Source organism: Meleagris gallopavo, chromosome 2 (genome assembly GCF_000146605.3).
Source record: "Meleagris gallopavo isolate NT-WF06-2002-E0010 breed Aviagen turkey brand Nicholas breeding stock chromosome 2, Turkey_5.1, whole genome shotgun sequence".
In the NCBI taxonomy this organism is placed as follows: Eukaryota; Metazoa; Chordata; class Aves; order Galliformes; family Phasianidae; genus Meleagris; species Meleagris gallopavo.
In genome coordinates, this window is record NC_015012.2 from 107,407,936 (window position 1) to 107,428,310 (window position 20,375).

At 41.7% G+C, this 20,375-nt stretch overlaps 2 protein-coding genes across 2 annotated transcripts; both read left to right on the forward strand.

Moving 5' to 3' along the window:
- Positions 1-2,148: 2,148 nt before the first annotated feature.
- Positions 2,149-8,047, forward strand: LOC100548279 (cytochrome P450 2K6-like). Its single transcript, XM_003204643.4, has 9 exons — positions 2,149-2,472; positions 3,393-3,555; positions 3,720-3,869; positions 4,797-4,957; positions 5,614-5,787; positions 6,203-6,344; positions 6,506-6,690; positions 6,979-7,120; positions 7,417-8,047. Exons 1-9 carry the CDS (start codon positions 2,293-2,295, stop codon positions 7,602-7,604), a joined length of 1,485 nt encoding a protein of 494 aa, XP_003204691.1. The 5' UTR covers positions 2,149-2,292; the 3' UTR covers positions 7,605-8,047.
- A 3,690-nt stretch (positions 8,048-11,737) lies between these two features.
- Positions 11,738-19,894, forward strand: LOC100548433 (cytochrome P450 2K6-like). The gene is made up of 9 exons (XM_003204644.4): positions 11,738-12,090; positions 13,214-13,376; positions 13,707-13,856; positions 14,251-14,411; positions 15,402-15,575; positions 16,169-16,310; positions 17,130-17,314; positions 17,522-17,663; positions 19,371-19,894. Exons 1-9 carry the CDS (start codon positions 11,905-11,907, stop codon positions 19,556-19,558), a joined length of 1,491 nt encoding a protein of 496 aa, XP_003204692.2. The 5' UTR covers positions 11,738-11,904; the 3' UTR covers positions 19,559-19,894.
- The last annotated feature ends 481 nt before the right edge of the window (positions 19,895-20,375 follow it).

The window sequence follows — 20,375 nt, forward strand, 5'->3', positions numbered from 1 at the left end:
CCCACACTACTCAGCTCACTCACCACCTGCTGGCACTGCAGAAGCCAGAGACCTAATGGAAGGAACCAGCAGGGCTGAGCAGGCAAGGACAGTGGAGTGTGGGGGTTTATTTCCTTCTCCCAGTGCATTTCTGGAGACAAATCCAGTCCCACAGCATCCTTCCAATAGCCTGGCAAGTCTTGTGTATGCAGGGAAATGCTGTACGTGTTCTGAAATTCTGCACAGATCTAACCCTTGACCGTCTGTAAGTAAAAATCTCAGAATCACCATTTCTTTTCATAACCTAAGAGTCAGTATTATCTCTTGTTAATAATTAAATCTTATCTGTGTGTGGATGGAATGAGGATCACAGTGCCTTTTTACCTGCTTCGCAGAGGTACAGAAGAAACACACCATTTAGCACGCAGTTGGACATAAGCTTTAGACATTTTCTGGGGCATCATCCAAGAAAACAAAATGACCTGGCCTTTACTCCAGTGACCCAAATGGTAGCAGCAGACTCAGGGCCAAACAGTGAAAGAGCAGGCTTGCTCTAGATCCTCTTCCATGCTCCCAGCCAGGTTTATTTAATCACAGCATCATTGGAATGGGAAGGGACCCTGAAAGGCCATCTTGTCCCACTCCCCTGCAGCAAACAAGGACACTCACAGCTCTATTGCTCAGAGTCCCATGCAGCCTGACCTTGGGTGTCTCCAGGTATAGGGAATGCACCACAACACTGGGCAACATGTACAAGTGTTTCACTGCAGGTCAGCTCTCTTGCCCTGCTGGCCATGCTTGTTTTGAGGCAGCCCAGGATACGGTTGGCTTTTTGGGCTATAAGGGCACATCACTGGCTCATGTCCTGCTGCCAACTGCCAATGCCCCCAGGTCATTTTCAGCAGGGCTGTACTCTCTATTCATCCCAAAGCTTGTACTGCTAATGGAGGTTGATGGGACCCAGGTGTAGTCCTTGCACTTGGTAGAGTTGAACCTCATGAGGTTCACTTGGGCCCACTGCTCAGCCTATCTGGATGGCATCCCATCCCATCCCATATGTGTGTTGGCTGCACCACACAGCTTGGTATCATCCACAAACTGCTGAAAGTGCACTCTATCTCACTGTTGATGTCACTGATGAAGGTATTGAGGAGCATCAGTCCCAGTACTGAACCCTGAAGGACACCACGTGTCACTGATCTACATCAGGACAGTGAGCCACTGACTGTGCTTCAGCCATCTTTCTTCAGTATCCATATCCCCCAGCATGGCTTTCAACCCAGAGATAATCCTACAAGCTCTTCTTTCTGTCATTCTTCTTGAAACTGTTGCATGACAAAAGTAAGTAACACAGCTGAAGTAGGAACTTCTTCCTCCTCCTACCTCTAAAAGAAAGTTTGCTGTGGCTCTCTTGAGCTTAGAAACCCAGGTACCTTTGCTTTACTGCCGTGGATGCACCATTCACTGAGCTACAGAACACACACCAAAACTGGATGTTGAGACTAAGGGATTTCTGTCTATTCTAGGACCTCAAGGTTTTGTCTCTCACTTTGCAGTCTTATCTCTTCCTTGGCTATCGACATCAAACTGGACAAAGGCAGATCAGATAGTGTCAGAGTAAAGGCCTCCAAGAACTGAGCTCACTGACCTCAGCAGTGACAAGAAGGATTTAGGTGTCTAACCTACCTGAGGAAGGACAGAAATAGGTAAGAAGAGGGATGAAGGAAGTGGAATGAGACTGGAGACAAAGAGGGAAAATAGGAGTGAGAACTAGAACTAGTGGAAGTATTAAAAGTTGTAAATGTAATTTTATGATGATAAGAAGTAGAGATCCTTGGGTTAAGTTGCCTGAGGAAAGTTTTAAAGAATATGATGAGACAGCAATGCCTAAGAACGGAGCATTTAAATGAAAAGAATGACCCTTGCATCTCTTTGGCAGACACACTTCTCTAGTTTCCAGTGTCTCCAGTATGATCTACTGGTTTCAGTCTCAAAGTTCAAGGCAGAATTTGAGTTGCCCTTGCTACAGTTATGCCCCCAGACATCTCTACCAATGTAAAACACTAACTGACAGATAACTCATTAAACAGTAACCAGGAGAGCATAAAATTAGTGCATTTTGGTACTGCCCAGTAGGTATTTTATGAGGGTAAAATTGCAGGAGAGTTGTCACTTCTAACGTTTCTGAGAACTGAAACTCATCCCTCAACTTCTACACCTTTTGGTGCAGAAGTGCTATTTTTGCTTGAAACAGCTTCAGGTAGGAGCTTGCTTGAATTATCATCTCTTCAGTTAAGCTTTTGCTGAAAGGCAATGGATTGGGCCAGCCTTGTTCCTGTGGGCTTACTGTTAATCCTAATTCTCCTGCTGATTTTGAAAACACAACATTTCTGGAGGAGCCAAGTGAAATTTCCCCCAGGACCGCAGCCTTTACCCGTCATTGGAAATCTGCACATGATGGACCTAAAGAAACTTGGCCAGACAATGCTACAGGTAACTTCTGTTGTTCCTTTGCTTAGAGCTCTCACTCTAAGACAGTCACTGACCTCTTGAAAGGGATACAAAGATCTCAAGGCATGGAAATTGCAAACACAACAGTATTACTCTTTGCAGTGACTTCTCTTCCTACTATATGATATTGGGTAATGCAGAGGAATTGGCTTCCAACTACGTTATCGAGAGAACTGACCTAATTCTGCGGAACGGGGGAAATGTTAGCACTCTTCAGGCAAGGGTAACAAGAAGAGAGGGGTCCAGGATCTCTCATTTTTAAAGAAACGTCACCAGGGACTGATGAAACAACTAGGAAGGAGACCGGAGCTTTTTGAAAGCTGTTTGCTGGACTCAGTCATCAGGAAACTGGCACCAAACAAATTCTTGATCTTCTTTCTTGATAGAGAAAGCTTTCCGGTTTCCCAGAGCAAACTAGAAAAAAACCTCACTGCTTATTCTTTCATACCTGGTAGCAGGAAACTCAGGACTTTTGGGATAATAGTATATAGCAGTCAGATTTTTTAGGATTTTGGGCAACCCTCGCTGAACTATTCCTCAAAGCCATGAACAGCAAACCTAAGGGTTTCTGGCCGCTCCTGTGCACTGACGTATTACCAGCTTGGAAATCAATCTCATTTTGGTTAGCTATGCATTTCCAATGAATGATAGAATCAATGTAGTGAACACAATTAGGCCCACTGAAAACCTGTTATTCAAATTCCCAATTAAGGATTACAGATCCTATTGTGATTCTTTTAATTCATGCAGCTCCAATACTTGCATCATAAATTCTCAACATTTTGGACAGCAAATGCAAAGCCAGTGCCATGTGGGAATAGAAGTGTTGAGCCTACTGAAAAACAAAGTATCTTCCACTTTGCCAAACATCATCCTCTTCCTCTTTCTTTTCCTTCTACTAGCTGTCTGAAACGTATGGCCCAGTCTTCACAGTTCAGCTGGGACTGAGGAAAGTGGTGGTGCTGTCAGGATATGACACAGTGAAGGAAGCTTTGGTGAATCATGCAGATGCATTTGCTGGGAGACCTAAAATACCAATCATAGAAAAAACAGGAAAAGGAAAAGGTGAGTGGTCTGTTCTCATATTTTCTACCCCTGTCCATTTCAAGAGGCGCAGGTGAAAGAGAAGCATGATGAACCTCAGCAGTCCATCAGCGTGAAACCATCACAGAATACATGAAGAATCTTTGCTTAAATTGTTATGTATGTGTTTTAATTTTCCATTTCAGGAATTGTATTTGCTCGTGGAGAAAACTGGAAAGTGATGCGAAGATTTACTCTTACAACATTACGAGACTTTGGGATGGGAAAGAAGGCCATAGAAGATCATGTTGTAGAAGAGTATGGATACCTGGCAGACATAATTGAGTCACAGAAAGGTAGGGAGATTCTTAATTTGGTAGCATGTACCTGACTTTTCTCAGAAAGTCTTTTCAGGAATACCAAGGATGAAGGAAGAAGAGATACAGACCTCTGTCAGAAATACATCATTCTCCAGTGTCAGTGCTGTGATGAGTACACATGAGTTGTATCTGTCTCCTTGTGTCTCTACCTGGCAATTGCCTGGTGTGTAAATGAAAAGCTTTTATTGAAGTACTGGAAGTCAAACACAGAGCTTAATACAAAACAGTACAGTTGAGGAAAAGGACATATTATGCCATGTACAGCACCTCCATAAATGACAAACTTTGACTGAGGAGAATAGTAGAAGGCGATTGCAAGGTCGTGCATATCAAGACTGAAAAATTGATTGCCCATAGAGGCATATGTCTGGAAAATAACTTCCAGTAGGAGACAGAAGATTCATTTATACATTTCTCCAGCATCATCCAGGATTACTTGTCACTAGGTTAGCTACCAACAGTAGGACTTAGAATGGAATCACAGAATGATAGAGTGGCTTGGGTTGGAAGGAACCTCTAAAGACAATCTAGTCCAAATTCCCTTGGAAATGCAGGGAAACATTCCACTAGATCAAGTTGCTCAGAACCCCCATCCAGCCTGGCCTTGAGTTCCTCCAGAGATGGGGCACCCACAACTTCTCCAGGCATCCTGTTCCATTGCCTCATCATCCTCATTGTGAAGAATCCCTTCTTCATATCCACTACCCTGTTTTCATTTTAAAACACTACTTCTTGTCCTATCACTACATTTCCTTTTAAAAAATCTCCCTCCATCTTTCTTATAAGCCAACTCTGTACCTATCATTTCCCAGACTTCAATGAGGCTCTACACGCTATTGTTATATTTTAATTGATTACAATAACCACTGACTGTGTTGTTTGCATCATCTTTTCCTTTGCTAGGGAAGCCCCTTGAGATGACTCAGCTGATGAATTCTGCTATTGCTAATGTCATTGTATCTATATTGCTTGGAAAGCGGTTTGACTATGAAGACCCCACATTCAAAAGACTTGTGTCACTGATGAATGAAAATATGCAGCTTTTTGGAAGTCCATCAGTGTCGGTAACTGATATGTTTGAATGATTCTCTTCAAAATCATGCACAACACAGAGTGATAACAGTGCATCTACTCCCAGTCACTGACATTCATCTATCTGTACATGACAAATGCATCCTGAAGTGGCAGGAAACAGACCATTGGTACTACATATGGGTTTCTCTTAGTCTGGGCAGTGTAGCTTCACTTCATGAAGAAGAATTGAAGAACATGCTACACAAAAAAAAAGGAAAGTGTCCCCAGGTGATAGAAGTTGCCCTTTATTTCCTATCTCCCATACAAAGAACAGTGTCAAAACTGTGGAATTGTCTGCAACTGTCTCTTAAATTGTAAACATCTCTTGAGACACCCAACTCCAACCAAGTTGGAAAGGGAGGGATGAGAAATCTAAGAGTGGAGAGGTAGGAAATTTGGTCCAAGACATACGCATAAACATGGGATTTCTAGGCCATCAGCTAGTGTGATTTATATATTAGTGAGAATAAATTTTATCAGTTTTACTTACTTGGGCAGGGAAGGAAGTAGGTAAAGAGTGTTTTGTGTCAAGGTAATATTGCTATATAATATTTTCTGTATGGGTTTTTGTTGATATACACTGTTGAATAGTGGTACATCTACTTAGTAGCTGCTTTTTCTTCCTCTGCATCTGTGCATCTTACAGCTGTACAATATGTTCCCCATCCTTGGACTCTTCCTGAAGGACAAAAACCATTTTCTTGAGAATTTAAAAGAAGTCAACAATTTTATCAAGGATACTTTCACAAAGTATCTCAAAGTCCTGGACAAAAATGACCAAAGGAGCTTCATTGATGCTTTTCTTGTCAGACAGCAAGAGGTAATTGAATGCCAGCAGCCTCCTCATATTACCTTGCTTTTCTTTCAAGTTTTTTCACTGGATGCATTCATTCTTTGATATGCTCTGCTCCATGGCCCAGGGGGTACAGAGCTTGACTTCATCACTTGGGTTAACCCAGTGACTGCTCCCTATACTTCGGAATATTCTTGTTAACACTAAAATTAACCTTGCTGACTTGACTGTGTGTTCCTCTGGGCAGCAGAGTCACTCCAAGCACTCAGTATTTCAAGACTCAGCTTATTCTGAAGGCATTCCCTCAAATCTTCCCTCCTCCTTTACACTTTTAATCCCTCCCTGACATTTGTCTATAAATTTCTTTCCCTGTTTTCCAAAATGAAAACATTACTTCTTGAATATTTAACCAGCTGATAACATTATTGTTTCATTTTTCCAGGAGAATGGAAAGGCCAATAAATTTTTCGATGATGTAAACTTAACTGAGGTCGTGAGAAATCTGTTTACAGCTGGCATGGATACGACGGCCACCACTTTGCGCTGGGGCCTTCTGCTCATGATGAAATATCCTGAAATTCAGAGTAAGTGGAAACTAGGCATTCAGTGGCTTTCTTCTCATCAGGTCACCTTGCCCTGAACCTAAGCAGAGCTGAATAAAAAGCGAGTTCTCCTTATCCCATTATTCCTAGCAGGGGAAAGAGAGATTTGAACAATGCGTGTATGATCCATGTGCTCTTTTCAGAAAAAGTCCAGGAAGAGATAGATCAAGTGATCGGATCAAACCCCCCAAGAACCGAGCATCGAACTAAAATGCCATACACAGATGCTGTTGTACATGAAATTCAGAGGTTTGCTAATATCCTGCCATTGAACTTGCCTCATGAGACTACCATGGATGTCACTATCAAAGGCTATTTCATTCCCAAGGTAAGACACCAGCAGCACTTCTTTCCTTCCCTCTCTTTCTGGAATGACACCTCTTCCTTTCCAGTCTGTCTTGCATCCAGGGATGCTCACTCACTCTGAGGTGCTCACAGCTACTTCAGCAGCAGCTACCCTGTTAATATGTTAATATGTTAATATGTTAATATGTTAATACGTTAATACGTTAATACATTAATATGTTAATATGTTATATTTCTTCAGCTCCAGAGTTCACCACCGCTCCCAACAACACCACTTTTAGCACAATAACTGCTCTACCTTGGTTTGCAGGGAACCTATGTCATCCCCTTGCTCAATTCTGTCCTGCAAGACAAAACCCAGTGGGAGAAACCGTGCTCCTTCTACCCCGAGCATTTCCTCAACTCGGAGGGGCAGTTTGTAAAGAAGGATGCTTTCATGCCTTTTTCAGCAGGTATGTTCTATTCTGCTCTTTGGGCTCTGAGGGGAATTGTACATCTGGGATTCCTTGTTTCTCACTGAAGCTCATATTCCAGACTTTTCCCAGATGTTACCTCTCCTTTTCTTTCCACCTACATCTGCTAACTTGAATAGCCCAGCTTTACCCATGGACTCAAACTCTGAATTCACTCCCACACAGCATAAAGCCCCTCACAACTGAAAAAACAAACAAACAAACAAACAAACAAACAAACAAGCAAAAAAACAGCTCCCATTGACTCTTACAGTCCATTCTGCATTTCATTGCAGGGCGGAGGATCTGTGCCGGTGAGACTCTTGCCAAAATGGAGCTCTTCCTCTTCTTCACCAGCCTTCTGCAGAGGTTCACCTTCCAGCCACCTCCTGGAGTTTCCCCCTCAGATCTGGATCTCTCTGCCACCACTAGGTTTGTCGTTGCCCCAGTAACTCATGAGGTCTGTGCAGTGTCACGTTCCTAGGGATTTTTACCAGCTGCCTTCTTTTCTTGGGACACTCGGATGAAATATCTTAGTTCACCTCTATTCCTACCAGGGAAGTCTGGTACTTCTGAATCTAGTAGGTGATTTCCAAGCACACCTTGACTCATAGCAAGAGGTGCATCACCCACCATTCTGAAAGGAGGCACTCCTGACCTTCTGCCACTCATTGAATGAGCAAATTGATAGTCCCTGTGAGGATGGATGAGACAACCCCTAAACCACTGCATGTTCCCCTCAAGAAAAGAGTCTGGGGCCAGACTTGTGGCCAGAGCTGACAGGATGTTGCACAGATCTCACGTACACACACAAGGACTCTCACCTTCCTCCTCCAGCACAGCTGCACTCAAGCTGCCCAGTGAAAATGACCCATTACACATTTTGTCCCCATACCATTGCCCTGAGTGTATGCAAAGACACACATAGAAACATAACTGAACAGTTCAACGTGAGAGAAGTGTAAGATGTTCGCTAATGCAGAACTTCAGTGCAGTCACACAGAGGACTCATAGAGGATTGCACGCCATCTAGAAATTGAAATTATTTTAATTTTCTATGGAATAATACATATATTAATAAAGATTAGAAAAAAGAGGAAAACAATAAATTCTCCATTTCAAATCAGACTGTCACTAATGTTGTTCTCTTCAAAACTGAACAGTTTTGCACCTGAAATGGAAGCTCCGTGTTGAGAACAAATCAGGGCAGTACTTCCAGTAGGAAGTGGGCAAACCAGTGCTTCCATGGCACAATTTGGGCCCTTCCAACTTGTTTATTAAAGAGCTCTGCTGTAGCTCTTCAGTCAAAATGACATTTGAGAACTAGCCAGTCTTCTTGGACTTAAGCAAAGCTTTTAACACCATTTGCCATAAGATGTCCGTAGTGAAGTGATAAAGAATGGGCTGGATGGGGAGATAGTGAGGTACGTTTCAAATGGCTGAACAAACAGCCCTAGAGGGTGGTGGGCAGTGGTGCCAAGTCTGGTTTGGGGCCAGTAAGACGTAGAGGATCAATGCTGTGCCCAGGCTTCTTGAACGACTTCATTCATGATATAGATGAAAGGGCAGAATGTAACCTCAGAAAAATTGCTGATGGCACAAAATTAAGAGGAGTGACTGATACACCAGAGGATCTGGCTGTCATCCAGAGGGATATCAAATGGCTGGAGAAATAAGCTGACAAGTACCTCAAGAAGGTCAACAAGGAAAAGGGCAAAGTCCTGCACCAGGGGAAGAATAAGACCATGAATCGCTCCCTCTATGCTGGGGATCATCCAGCTGAAAAGCAGCTTGACAGAAAAGGTCCTGGGGGTCCTGATGGACACCAAGCTCCCCATGAACCAGCAAAGTGCTGTTATAGAATCACATCATAGAATCATAAAAGGCCTGGGTTGCAAAGGCCCACAATGCTCATCCAGTTCCAACCCCCTACTATGTGCAGGTCGCCAACCAGCAGCCCAGGCTGCCCAGAGCCACATCCAGCCTGGCCTTGAATGCCTGCAGGGATGGGGCATCCACAGCCTCCTTGGGCAACCTGTTCCAGTGCCTCACCACCCTCTGAGTGAAAGAAGGGCTAGCAAACAAGGCTAACTGTATCCTAGGCTGCATTAGGTAGGGTATCACCAACAGGTCAAAGGAGGTAAACTTGCTCCTCTTCCCATCGCTGGTGAGGTCATAGCCTGTGTGATGTGTCAATTTCTGGGACCCCCAGTACCAGGGAGACATGGGCATACTGGAGAGAGTCTTATTAGTGTCCATAGATACTAGAAGGGAGATCACAGAGAGGATGGAGTCAGGCTCTGCTTGATGGTGTCCAATGCCAGGACAAAAGGCAATGAGTATGAACTGTAACAGCAGAGGTACCCTGTGAAAATATTGTGGACGTAGCATACCTACACTTTAGTAAAGCCTTTGACACTGTCTCCCACAGCATTCTCCTGGTGAAGGTGGTTGCTCATGGCTTTGACACTATACTCTTTGCTGGGTAAAGAACTGCCTGGAGTGCTGAGTGCAGAGAGTGGTGGTGCCTGGAGTTAAATCCAGCTGAGAGCTGGTCATGAGTGCACCCTCAATAAGCTTGCAAATGACACCAAGTTAGGAGGAAGCGTTGACCTGCCTGGGGGTAAGAAGGCATTTCAGAAGGTCCTGGATAAACCATATCGATGGGCTGAGTTCAATTGTATAAAGTTCAAGTAGACAAAGTTCCAGGTCCAGAACTTTGGTCACATCAACCCCAGGCAACGCTGCAGGACTGGGGCAGAGTGGCTGGATGACTGAGTGGAAGAAATGGATCTGGGGGTACAGGTTGATGTTTGGCTGAACGTGAGCGAGAAGTGTGGTTAGGTGGCCAAGAAGGCCAATGACATCCTGCTTGTATCAGAAATAGTGCAGCCAGTAAGAGCAAGAAGGTGATCATCCCCCGTACTCAGCACTGGTGAGGCCGCACCTTGAGTGCTGTGTTCACTTTAGGGACCCTCACTACAGGAACGACATTGAGGCTCTGGAGCGTGTCCAGAGAAGGGCAACGAAACTGCTGTGGGGTCTGGAGCACAAGTCTTATGAGGAGCAGCTGAGGGAGCTTGGATTGTTTAGCCTCAAGAAGAGGAGACTCAGGGGAGACGTCATTGCTCTCTCCAACTCCCCAAAAAGAGGTTGTTCTGAAGTGGGGATCAGCCTCTTCTCCCAGGTAACAGCAATAGGACAAGAGGTCACGGCCTCAAGTTGTTGCATCAGGGGACTTCAGGTTGGAAAAATGTATTCTCCAAAAAAGTGGTAATGCATTGGAATGGGCTGCCCAGGGAGGTGGTGAAGTCACCATCCTTGGAGGTGTTCAAGAAAAGAGTGAATGTGTCACTGACTTAGTGGGCACGATGGTAATGGGTTGACGGTTCAATTTAATGATCTCAAAGTTCTTTCCAGACAGAATTACATGATTACATGATTCAATGATCCAAACATCACTGTCCAGGTAACTGAGCACTGACCCCATCCAGCCTGGCCTTGAGGGCTTCCAGTAAGGGAGCATCCACAGCTTCACTGGACAACATATTCCAGTGTCTCACTACCCCCACAGTAAAGAATTTCTTCCTAATATCTAGTCTAAATCTACTATCTTTCAGTTTAAAACCATTTCCCTTTGTCCTCTTGTCCTGAGAGTTCTCACTCTCTTCTTGTTGTACTTTAAACATAGTATTTGCATTCCTAGCTCAACAGCGCTGCTTTTCTACCAACTAGAATTTATTGCTAAGTGAGATTTAGAGCACTTTAGTGCATCATAGAATCATCGAGCTTAGTGCTTCTTGTTTGAATGATCTGACCATCAAAGTTATGGCTTAGAAGCTCTGGCTCCTATCGTTATTGATTTATGTATGAAGACACAGACAATGGGGCTTAGAAGCAAGAATATCTGAAGTTGCCTTGCGAGGCTCCCTTACACTCAACAAAATGATAGCTCTAGAGTTCAGCTCATTTGAATCATTCAGGTCTATACTAGAGTTATGTTAATTAAGATTTAAAGAGTCTGCTTATTCCACACTGGTAATGTAGATGTTTAATTGCCTAACTCAAAGACAAAGCTCTATATCATATATAAACAATACACGTCAATAAAATGTTGTTAACCACACAGGTTGCCCAAAAAGCTGGTGGACTCTCCTCTTTGGAGAGCCTTCAAGAGCCTTCTGTAGATCATACTGGGCAAGTAGTTCCAGGTGTTCCTGCATGAGGAAGGGGATTGGATCAGATGACCTCCAGAGGTCCCTGTCACTGTCAATGATTCCATGACTGTGTGATTTGAAATTCAATCCAATGAGAGCAAAGTTACTAAGTGCCTAAGCACTTAGCAAAAATATCTCTGTGCATTAAATACTTGGGTGTTGGCATTCTGATTTCAGCACTTAGGGTAACAATGCTGTGCTTGTACTAAGGGTGAAAATCTAACTATCAGTAAGCTGAATGACATGCAGAATTCATGACTTTTATATCAAACACCAGATTCGTGACATCTGGACTATCATTACTGGACAACGATGGATGGTCACCCGATTACACAGGCTTGGTAAATATTTAACTGAGTCTGTACCATACTGGTAACTTATTAACAGGCAAAGGGAAAGAGAACAAACTAGTCACCAAGTGCAATACCCTTAACTGGAATAGAGGTTTATGGACTAGTGTTTATTTTATTTTATTTTATTTTTTCCTTTTTTTTTCCCAAGAAGACAGAAAACCAGAGTTTGCATTTTCTCTTGTCTCTTTTGTGGCTAACACTCAGCTGAATAGAGATGGACTGGAGCAACTGCACGACCATGGCTTTAGTGTTCATCCTGACTTTTTTGATCGTTATGAAAATTGGAGGTGTCTGGAGTAACCACCAGAGAAAGAACTTTCCCCCAGGACCAAGGGCCTTACCCATCATTGGAAATCTTCATTTGTTTGATTTGAAGAGACCCTACAGGACTTATCTACAGGTAGCTATTATCTTTTATGCTGGACTCAATGATCCCTGTGTATCACTTCCAGGATATTCCATTCTATTCCTCAGGATATTCTATGATCCTACTCTTCCCATAATCACACATAATTGCATAGTCAAAGATGTCAGAGAATTTCCCTTACCTCACTTGATATGTTATCTCACAGAAAAGATCTAAACAAACTAAAGTAACAAATCTTCTGCTTTCCTTCTAGAGATTGAAAGTCTTACTTTATTGCCGGGCCTACCTGGCTTTCAGTCAGAAGATTTCTATGAGCCTGGTCATGTCCTCCTAGGGTTTATTTCTGTCAGATACTGCAATTGCAGTATCTCCTTAGTGATGATTTTAAGTGAAATATTTGTACCTACATGTCTGCATGAATGTCACAACCACCACAGGTTGAAAGAACACTCAGATGCAGTTTTGGAAAATAATTTGCAAATATCCCATGCAACCTAACTGGTTTGGCAAAAGCAGGCTCCATCTCCTTTCAGGTCAACAGAACCACGATATCTTTGCTGTAATTGCTGTGTCTATTCTATCAGAGAAGGCTGATCCCCCAGCTTGAGCTTAGTTGCTTCGAAGAGCTCAAGGCTTAGAATTCACACATATTCTGTGCTTAAACACAACTGGAAACAATATGTTCACCCTCAGCGCCAACATTGCAAATGGCAGAAGGCTGTTAGTGAGGAACAGCCTCTGTAAAGATCAAATTCTGCTGCAGCTACAAGAGTCTGGCATGACAATACCCCCACGCAGGGCACTGCCCTTAATTCAGATGCATGTCACTGCTGCTATTTTGTATAGGTGTTGGCACTTGCTTATTGGCTGCTGATGGCTTTGACTGCCAGTGCTAAATGCTTACCTTCAGATTCCCTGTACAAACACTCTAGAAAGGAAGTTCAGTCATGCAGACCACCTCATATTGTCAGGAGAACCAAGAACATTGTGTTAAGCAAAAATAAACCAAGTTAAAAGGTACCAGCTTAGGCAAAACTGCTTAGGAAAACATTTTTGTAACTTATGGACAAGGCAGGTCAACAAGCAGCACTGAAAAAATGGTGAATTTGTCTATGGGCTGCAAAAGTTGTAAGTCACTATTATCTTCTTCTGTCAGCTATCAAAAGAATATGGTCCTGTCTTCAGCGTTCAGATGGGGCAAAGGAAAATAGTAGTGATCTCTGGGTATGAGACAGTGAAGGAAGCTCTCATAAACCAGGCAGATGCGTTTGCAGAGAGACCTAAAATCCCAATCTTTGAAGATCTAACCAGAGGAAATGGTAAGTTGGCTTTCTTTTTTCCTAATCAAAAAACTGTTTCCTACTTAAAAAGCAGAGGATGTCACACCACTTAGAATGAGAGAAAATATAAGGCTCTGGAAATAGGGATTCGTAACCTCATTGACTTCAGTGGATTTATTCAAATATTGAACCAAATTTTGTTTTTCTTTCTTTTCTTGAAGTCTGAACAAATTCAGGGAAACATTTATTACCTCAGTCAGACAGAATTTAACCTGTTTCCAAACTTATTGCTATTGCTGTTTACGTCATTTGTCTGCAAACTACTTACTCTAAATCTGCCACTGCCTTGGAATCTCCTCTTTGTGTCAGGGATTGTTTTTGCTCACGGTGAAAACTGGAAAGTGATGCGAAGATTTACTCTCACAACCTTACGGGACTTTGGGATGGGAAAAAGAGCCATAGAGGACCGCATTGTGGAGGAGTATGGCTACCTGATAGACAACATCGGGTCACAAGAAGGTGGGTAGATGAGACATTCATCAGATCTCTATGGTTTTGTTCAAATTATCGTAGAATCATAGAATGTTTTCGGTTGGAAGGGACCTTTAAGCTCATCTAGTTCCAACCTCCCTGCTGTAGGATGAGACGCCTCCCACCAGACCAGGTTGCTCACAGCCCCATCCAGCCCAGGCACCTGTGGCTTGACCATAACCTTCTCAAGTTCTTCAGCTGTTTACTTTGAGCTAAATCATTTTGATTAATTTGGCTCCTCTGGCTTTTTTGTTGATTTGGTATTGTTATCTGACAATAAACGCTAATCACTAATAATAAAAATAAATAAATAGTAATAATTAGTGTTGAACTTACATGGTCTCTTCCCACAATGCAATGTGTTCTTTTGTACACTGTGTAGGAAAACCCTTTGATGCTAGTAAAATAATCAACGCAGCAGTTGCTAACATTATTGTTTCAATATTACTTGGAAAACGATTTGACTACAAAGACTCCAGATTTATAAGACTTCAACATCTGACCAATGAAAGCATGAGGCTTGCAGGGAAACCTTTGGTTACGGTAATGTTAAACATTTTTATGTTGCTATTCTATAGTGAAATCAAACTGGTGGTCCATTGAGGGTATTAAACAAAAAAGACTGAGATACTGAGAGATAAAGAGTTTACAGTCATTTGGGGACAAAACAAAGCTTACGAGGCGATCAGGTCATCATGAAGCCAACAACCAAACCCTCAGTGTCATAACAATTTAGATTGTAGTTAGATGAGTGTTAAATCCGGACTGAAAAGATCAGATTGCCTTCTCCCTTCTTCCTTCCTTTTTCCTTTGTGATATTTCCTGTTTGCAGAGTATTGACATGAAGTGGATGGGAGAAATAAAATAAAGTAAAATAAAATAAAATAAAATGTAAAATTATAAAGGAATATACAATAGTGAGTTTAATTTTCTATGAGGTAACTGTCCCCCAAAATATGGCTCACACACATACAGTGAGCTGCCCATACAGTACACTCTCAGAACATGGGAAAGGGAGAAGCTATGGAGGATATGGTCTACCTGTATAAGAAGCCTTGATACAGAACATATTTTTCCATGCTACTTGCATGTGGAAATGGCTCAATGAGCGATAAACCATTTGCAATCAGCGGTATAGATATCACCATACACGTCTGCACAACTCAACTTCCATTCTCCAGAGGGAAAGGGTTAACATACCACCGTTTATACCATTGCAACAGTGGCAAGATACAGTTTTTTACACCAGTTTCTTCCTTTCATTTTGTAATTATGCTCTGTATGTGTTTGTATGGTGACGCAGATTGAGATGCATGGGAAATAATTGTAGTACTCCTTGAATTTTTACTGTATTTATTAGTCGTTGGGGGATTTTCTACCATGAATTTGTCCTGTCATCTTCTAAACAACAAAATATTAATGTGAAGTCTCCGTTCTTTGTATCTGAAAAGGGGTCATGATATTATTCATTTGTTCCCGTAAAATGTATTTAGACTTTCAGCAGCTAAATGTTAGCATCTTTCACTCTTGTAGATGTATAACATCTTCCCATTCCTTGGATTCCTCCTGAGGGCCAACAAGACTCTTCTCAAAAACAGAGACGAATTCCATGCTTATGTAAAAGTTACTTTTTTAGAAAATCTCAAAACTCTGGACAAGAATGATCAAAGAAGTTTCATTGATGCTTTCCTTGTTAAACAGCAGGAGGTAACTGAATCTTTTTTCTTCAAACTTTCATGCTTTTGTGAAGTCCTTCACAATTTCCTTTGAGTGCTAATAACCATAGCTTGCTTTCTTTGGCAATTTATCTTCAATCAAACACGGTTGAAGAATAAATGGGTATGAATGGGTATTTCATTCTGAATGAATGAATATTTTATTCTGTTGCAGATCTGACCCCTTTTAATCAGCAAAAATTTTTTTCTTTAGCTTTTCTCCACTCTAGTTGGGTACATTTACCAAGGCTACACCTTTCCATATGCTCTGTTCTAGTCCTTCTGACTCTTCCAAAAACATAATGCATTACAGAGCAAAAGAGCTCCCTGGGCTCTACTGGGATCCTTATTTGATGGCTGTGATGCACCTTAGTTACCTTGTACATAGATAAACCAACTCTCTTTCAAGCTGGCCTCATTTATGGGCAGAGGTTACACAAAATGAAACCTTTGTCAACACTGCTACCTGGGTATAAGCCCAAAGCTCTTTGTCCTTTATATTAAATAGAGTATTTAGCTGTCTGTATCCCATTTTCCATGGAAAGCTTTAAGTTTTCACCCTTCTACCTCATTCACTTCTTTCAGGAGAAATCCACTACCAATGGGTATTTCCATAATGGTAACCTGCTAAGCTTGGTGAGCAACTTGTTCACTGCTGGTGTTGAGACCATTTCCACCACACTAAACTGGAGCTTTCTGCTGATGCTAAAGTATCCTGAAATTCAGAGTAAGTGGCTTTATGACAGATGCTCTGGAATTCAGCACATTAAGAACTGAACAGAACCTATGATGGTTAATGAATCTGTTAAAAAAAGACAAAATTTTCAGTTAGTTATTATCTAGGTATGACTACACCCTGTGGTTCAGACCCAGTAAAGGACACATTAGCCAGTCTACATTGTAGATTACTGACAATTTTCATATGGGCCAAGTTCTTTTCTCAGTAAAACCTCAATAATTGGAAAAAAAGAAAAAAAAGAAAAAAGAGAAGAAAACCACACAGAGCTATCCTGTATTGGGCGATGAAGTTGTTCCAGATTTCCTTCAGAAATACCCCGTGGATAACCAGTGGAAGAGTCTTGCACTTTAAATGCCTGCAAGGATCCAGGGAACTGCTCTTTGCCCAACATCTGCAGAGAGGGACATTTTGCTACCTCTGCCAAACTGATCTGAAACTGCTGCCTCCCACCTTCCAGAAAACAAAACAGAACCCAGCAGAGAATATGAAATTAAAAAAGAAGTAATTTTACTAGTTCCATTATTAATATTTTAATGCAAGGATATATAGGAAAACAGAACTTATACGCACTTTTACACATATATTTAGTTGACAAGGAAAATATGAACTACTGAAGAGTCTTCTTCAATTATTCTTATTGGCAAAGAAATTATCAGACACTGCAGTTCTGTTCACCTCCCATTATTAAAAGATTTTGGCACAGTGTATGGCTTTCACTCAAGATCTTCCATAGTTTTGCATCAGTGCAATCCAGTATGTCTGAGGGATGAATCATTATCTCTTTCTTGCATTGGTTTCTCTCCTCAGGAAAGGTCCAAGAAGAAATAGAGCAAGTGATTGGGTCAAACCCCCCTCGCATTGAGCATCGAACTCAAATGCCGTATACAGATGCTGTTATCCATGAAGTTCAGCGGTTTGCTAATATCCTGCCATTGGATTTGCCTCATGAGACTGCTGAAGATGTCACTCTCAAAGACTATTTCATTCCCAAGGTGAGATGCGTATGGGATTGCTTCTTTTAGCGTTTCTCCGATCTCAACCTCGGTTAATGTGACGTACATGAATGCTTTTATGAAGCCACACAATGGCAGTCAGAATAATTTCCTTGTCCAGGCTGATTTCTTTATGGTAAAATCTTATCGCCATTACCTCCACTGAAATATTTGGCCACAGAATACTTCCACTGTCTCATTTTGCAGGGAACCTACATCATCCCTTTGCTGACCTCCGTCCTGCGAGACAAATCCCAGTGGGAGAAACCAGACATGTTCTATCCTGAGCACTTTCTTGATTCCAAGGGAAAATTAGTGAAGAAAGATGCTTTCATGCCATTTTCAGCAGGTACCTTCTCATTTTATTTAATGCCGTTGTACCAATCTTAGCCTGCTCATACCAGTGGTTCTTTGCCCCTATACAGCCTTTTCCATGGGACCATTGCCCAACTTATATTTCACAACTTTCTCAGGATATATTTCTGATAATAGGTAGTGCTCACAAACGTCTGCTAATTCTTTCAGCCTCTGGTTATTAGTTTCTCAGTATTTAATCATTACAAAACAGAACTGGTAGTGCCTTCTTAAATGTGAAGGAGGTTTTCAGCAAATTTCGTGAATGTTTAGATAACACGTTTCTGCATTACTAACACATTCTGCTCTACAACATGTGAATCTTTGGCTCTAGCTCTTCCCATACACAGCTGCACTTCTGGTGGCCATATACATCCTATATATACAAAGCATGAAGGAAATGTGGATTCTGTATTTTTTCCTGGGGCACCAAGTTTAACTTTTTAATGTCCCTTCTCAAGAGTCCTCATTAGTCCCAACTGATCAGGCCTTCTTAACCTGTGACAACAAACAAGGGTTACATTATGTTAATAACTAAGTTCCTTTTAACAACAAAGGATGTAAAGAGGCTGCCATTGAGTCTCCTACAGAGAGTGACGATCACCTCATCTTACATACCTGCATCCTTTTCCAAAGCACAGGATATTCCTACTCTCACAGTGATGCTCCTTTCCTGACATTTCTCCTGTTCTTCAGGCTCTGTCATTGTTCAGTTAAGTTCCTATAATCAATTTCTGGCTAACATTTCCACAATACTCTGCACTTTTTATAGGTCTTGTATATATTTTGTGTGATATTTGAATATGCTTTTTCTCATCATACTTAACATCCAATATAAGGTAAAGTCCTTTTTTTTTTTGGTAAAAGAATGTCTGATATTCCCAATTCACTAACCTTCCTTATCAGATTCGAGTCTAAACATCCCGACTGAAATCACATCCAGGAAATGTGAGATCTGGGCATTCCCTGGAAGGCTTGGCTCATAGCACAACCATGCCACAGTGTCTCATTTTCTTCTTTGTCAAACAGGGGAGTTAAAATCAAATCTTAGTTCACACCGTTGTTAATTCTGGACTTGAACTATTATTAAGAAGTTTAGAAGCTGCTGAATTTGACCAGGATTGAGAAAAAATTACACTCACAACAGTTCTAAAAGGAGGCTTATGTTAAGTGTTCCATAGACTATCTCCACCCTCTCACAGCTCTGTCCTGGCATAGCCAACATTTGTGAGTTTTCTGAGGTCTTTTCTGTCAAAATGTAACGTAAAAAATTGCCTGTGATTAGGCTAAGCTTGCCAAAGTCTGGACAAAACCAGTCACAGTTGGCTCAGGAACCAAAAATAAATCCCTACTGGAAAAGAATACATATTTTGTTGAAAACTGGAGTTAAGAAATTTAGATTGTATTTCCATGTGTCCCCAAATACAAGCATGCAACCAACCCACTTTAGGAAAAGAAAATAATCACTAAGTGACTTTATAATTACTATAATTATAATTAAGACCAAATAACCGAGTATCTCTCTCATGCTCTCATGTACTTCTGAGTCTTGCTTTGTCCTTTGTTCGTATTTGGGACATGGCATTTCAAATCACTGTACTTCCTCAGAATAAAAGGTGCTGAGAGATGTTTCATATCTTCCAACCACTGAAGAAGCAGCTCCAGCTGATTCTGTTCCCACACATTCTGCATTTCATTGCAGGACGGAGGATCTGTGCCGGTGAGACTCTTGCCAAAATGGAGCTCTTCCTCTTCTTCACCAGCCTCCTGCAGAGGTTCACCTTCCAGCCTCCTCCTGGAGTTTCCTCCTCAGACCTGGACCTCAGCCCTGCTATTTCATTTAACGTTGTCCCCAAACCCTACAAAATCTGTGCTGTAGCACGCTCTTAGGGCTCAAATCAGCATCAGTTCGATGCTTTTTCATGGTTTCCTTTGGTGAAAAATATTCGCCACACTGCATCATAATGAAGGTCTTCAGTGCACCTAAATCAAAATGTTTTTATTTTATTTTTTATTTAGAATCACAAGCTTGAAAGCATCTACAAGGTCATCTAGTCAAACTGTCCTCCCATTAGCTTTACTACCACAAACAACTAAACAATAAAAAAAAAATCCATTTACTGTGAAAGGGGACTTCTTGTGGACCAGAAATATTGATGACTCATGGATCAACCTAATTGATTACCTAATCTGGGCTAAATAATAGAGAAACTTTATTTCTTCTTCTGCCTCTGAATTGTAAACATTAACTGACGTGCATGAAAATACCGGGCAGGTTCCACAGAAGGCAAAGTTCAAAAAAGGATTTGACAATAGAACAGGTATCAAAAGTCGTGAGAACAGCTTTAGAAAATGAAAGATGCTATCTTGTTTCCTCAGAGTACGCCAAGCAAATTAGATGTTTGCCTTTCTACCACATATTCGCCTTTAAATAAAACACACCTCTGTAATATAAGAAATCCAATGGAACAAGAAATCACAGAACCATCAGTGTCAGAAAAGACCTCCAAGATCATCCAGTCCAACCATCCACATACCACTGTTTCCCTGCTAAACCATGTCTCTTAGTACAACATCTAAACGTTTCTCGAACACCTCCAGGGACAGTGACCCCACCACCAACCTGGGCAGACCATTCCAGCACCAGACCACTCTTCTGAGGATTTTTCCTAACGTCAAACCTGAATCTCCCCTGGTGCAACTTGAA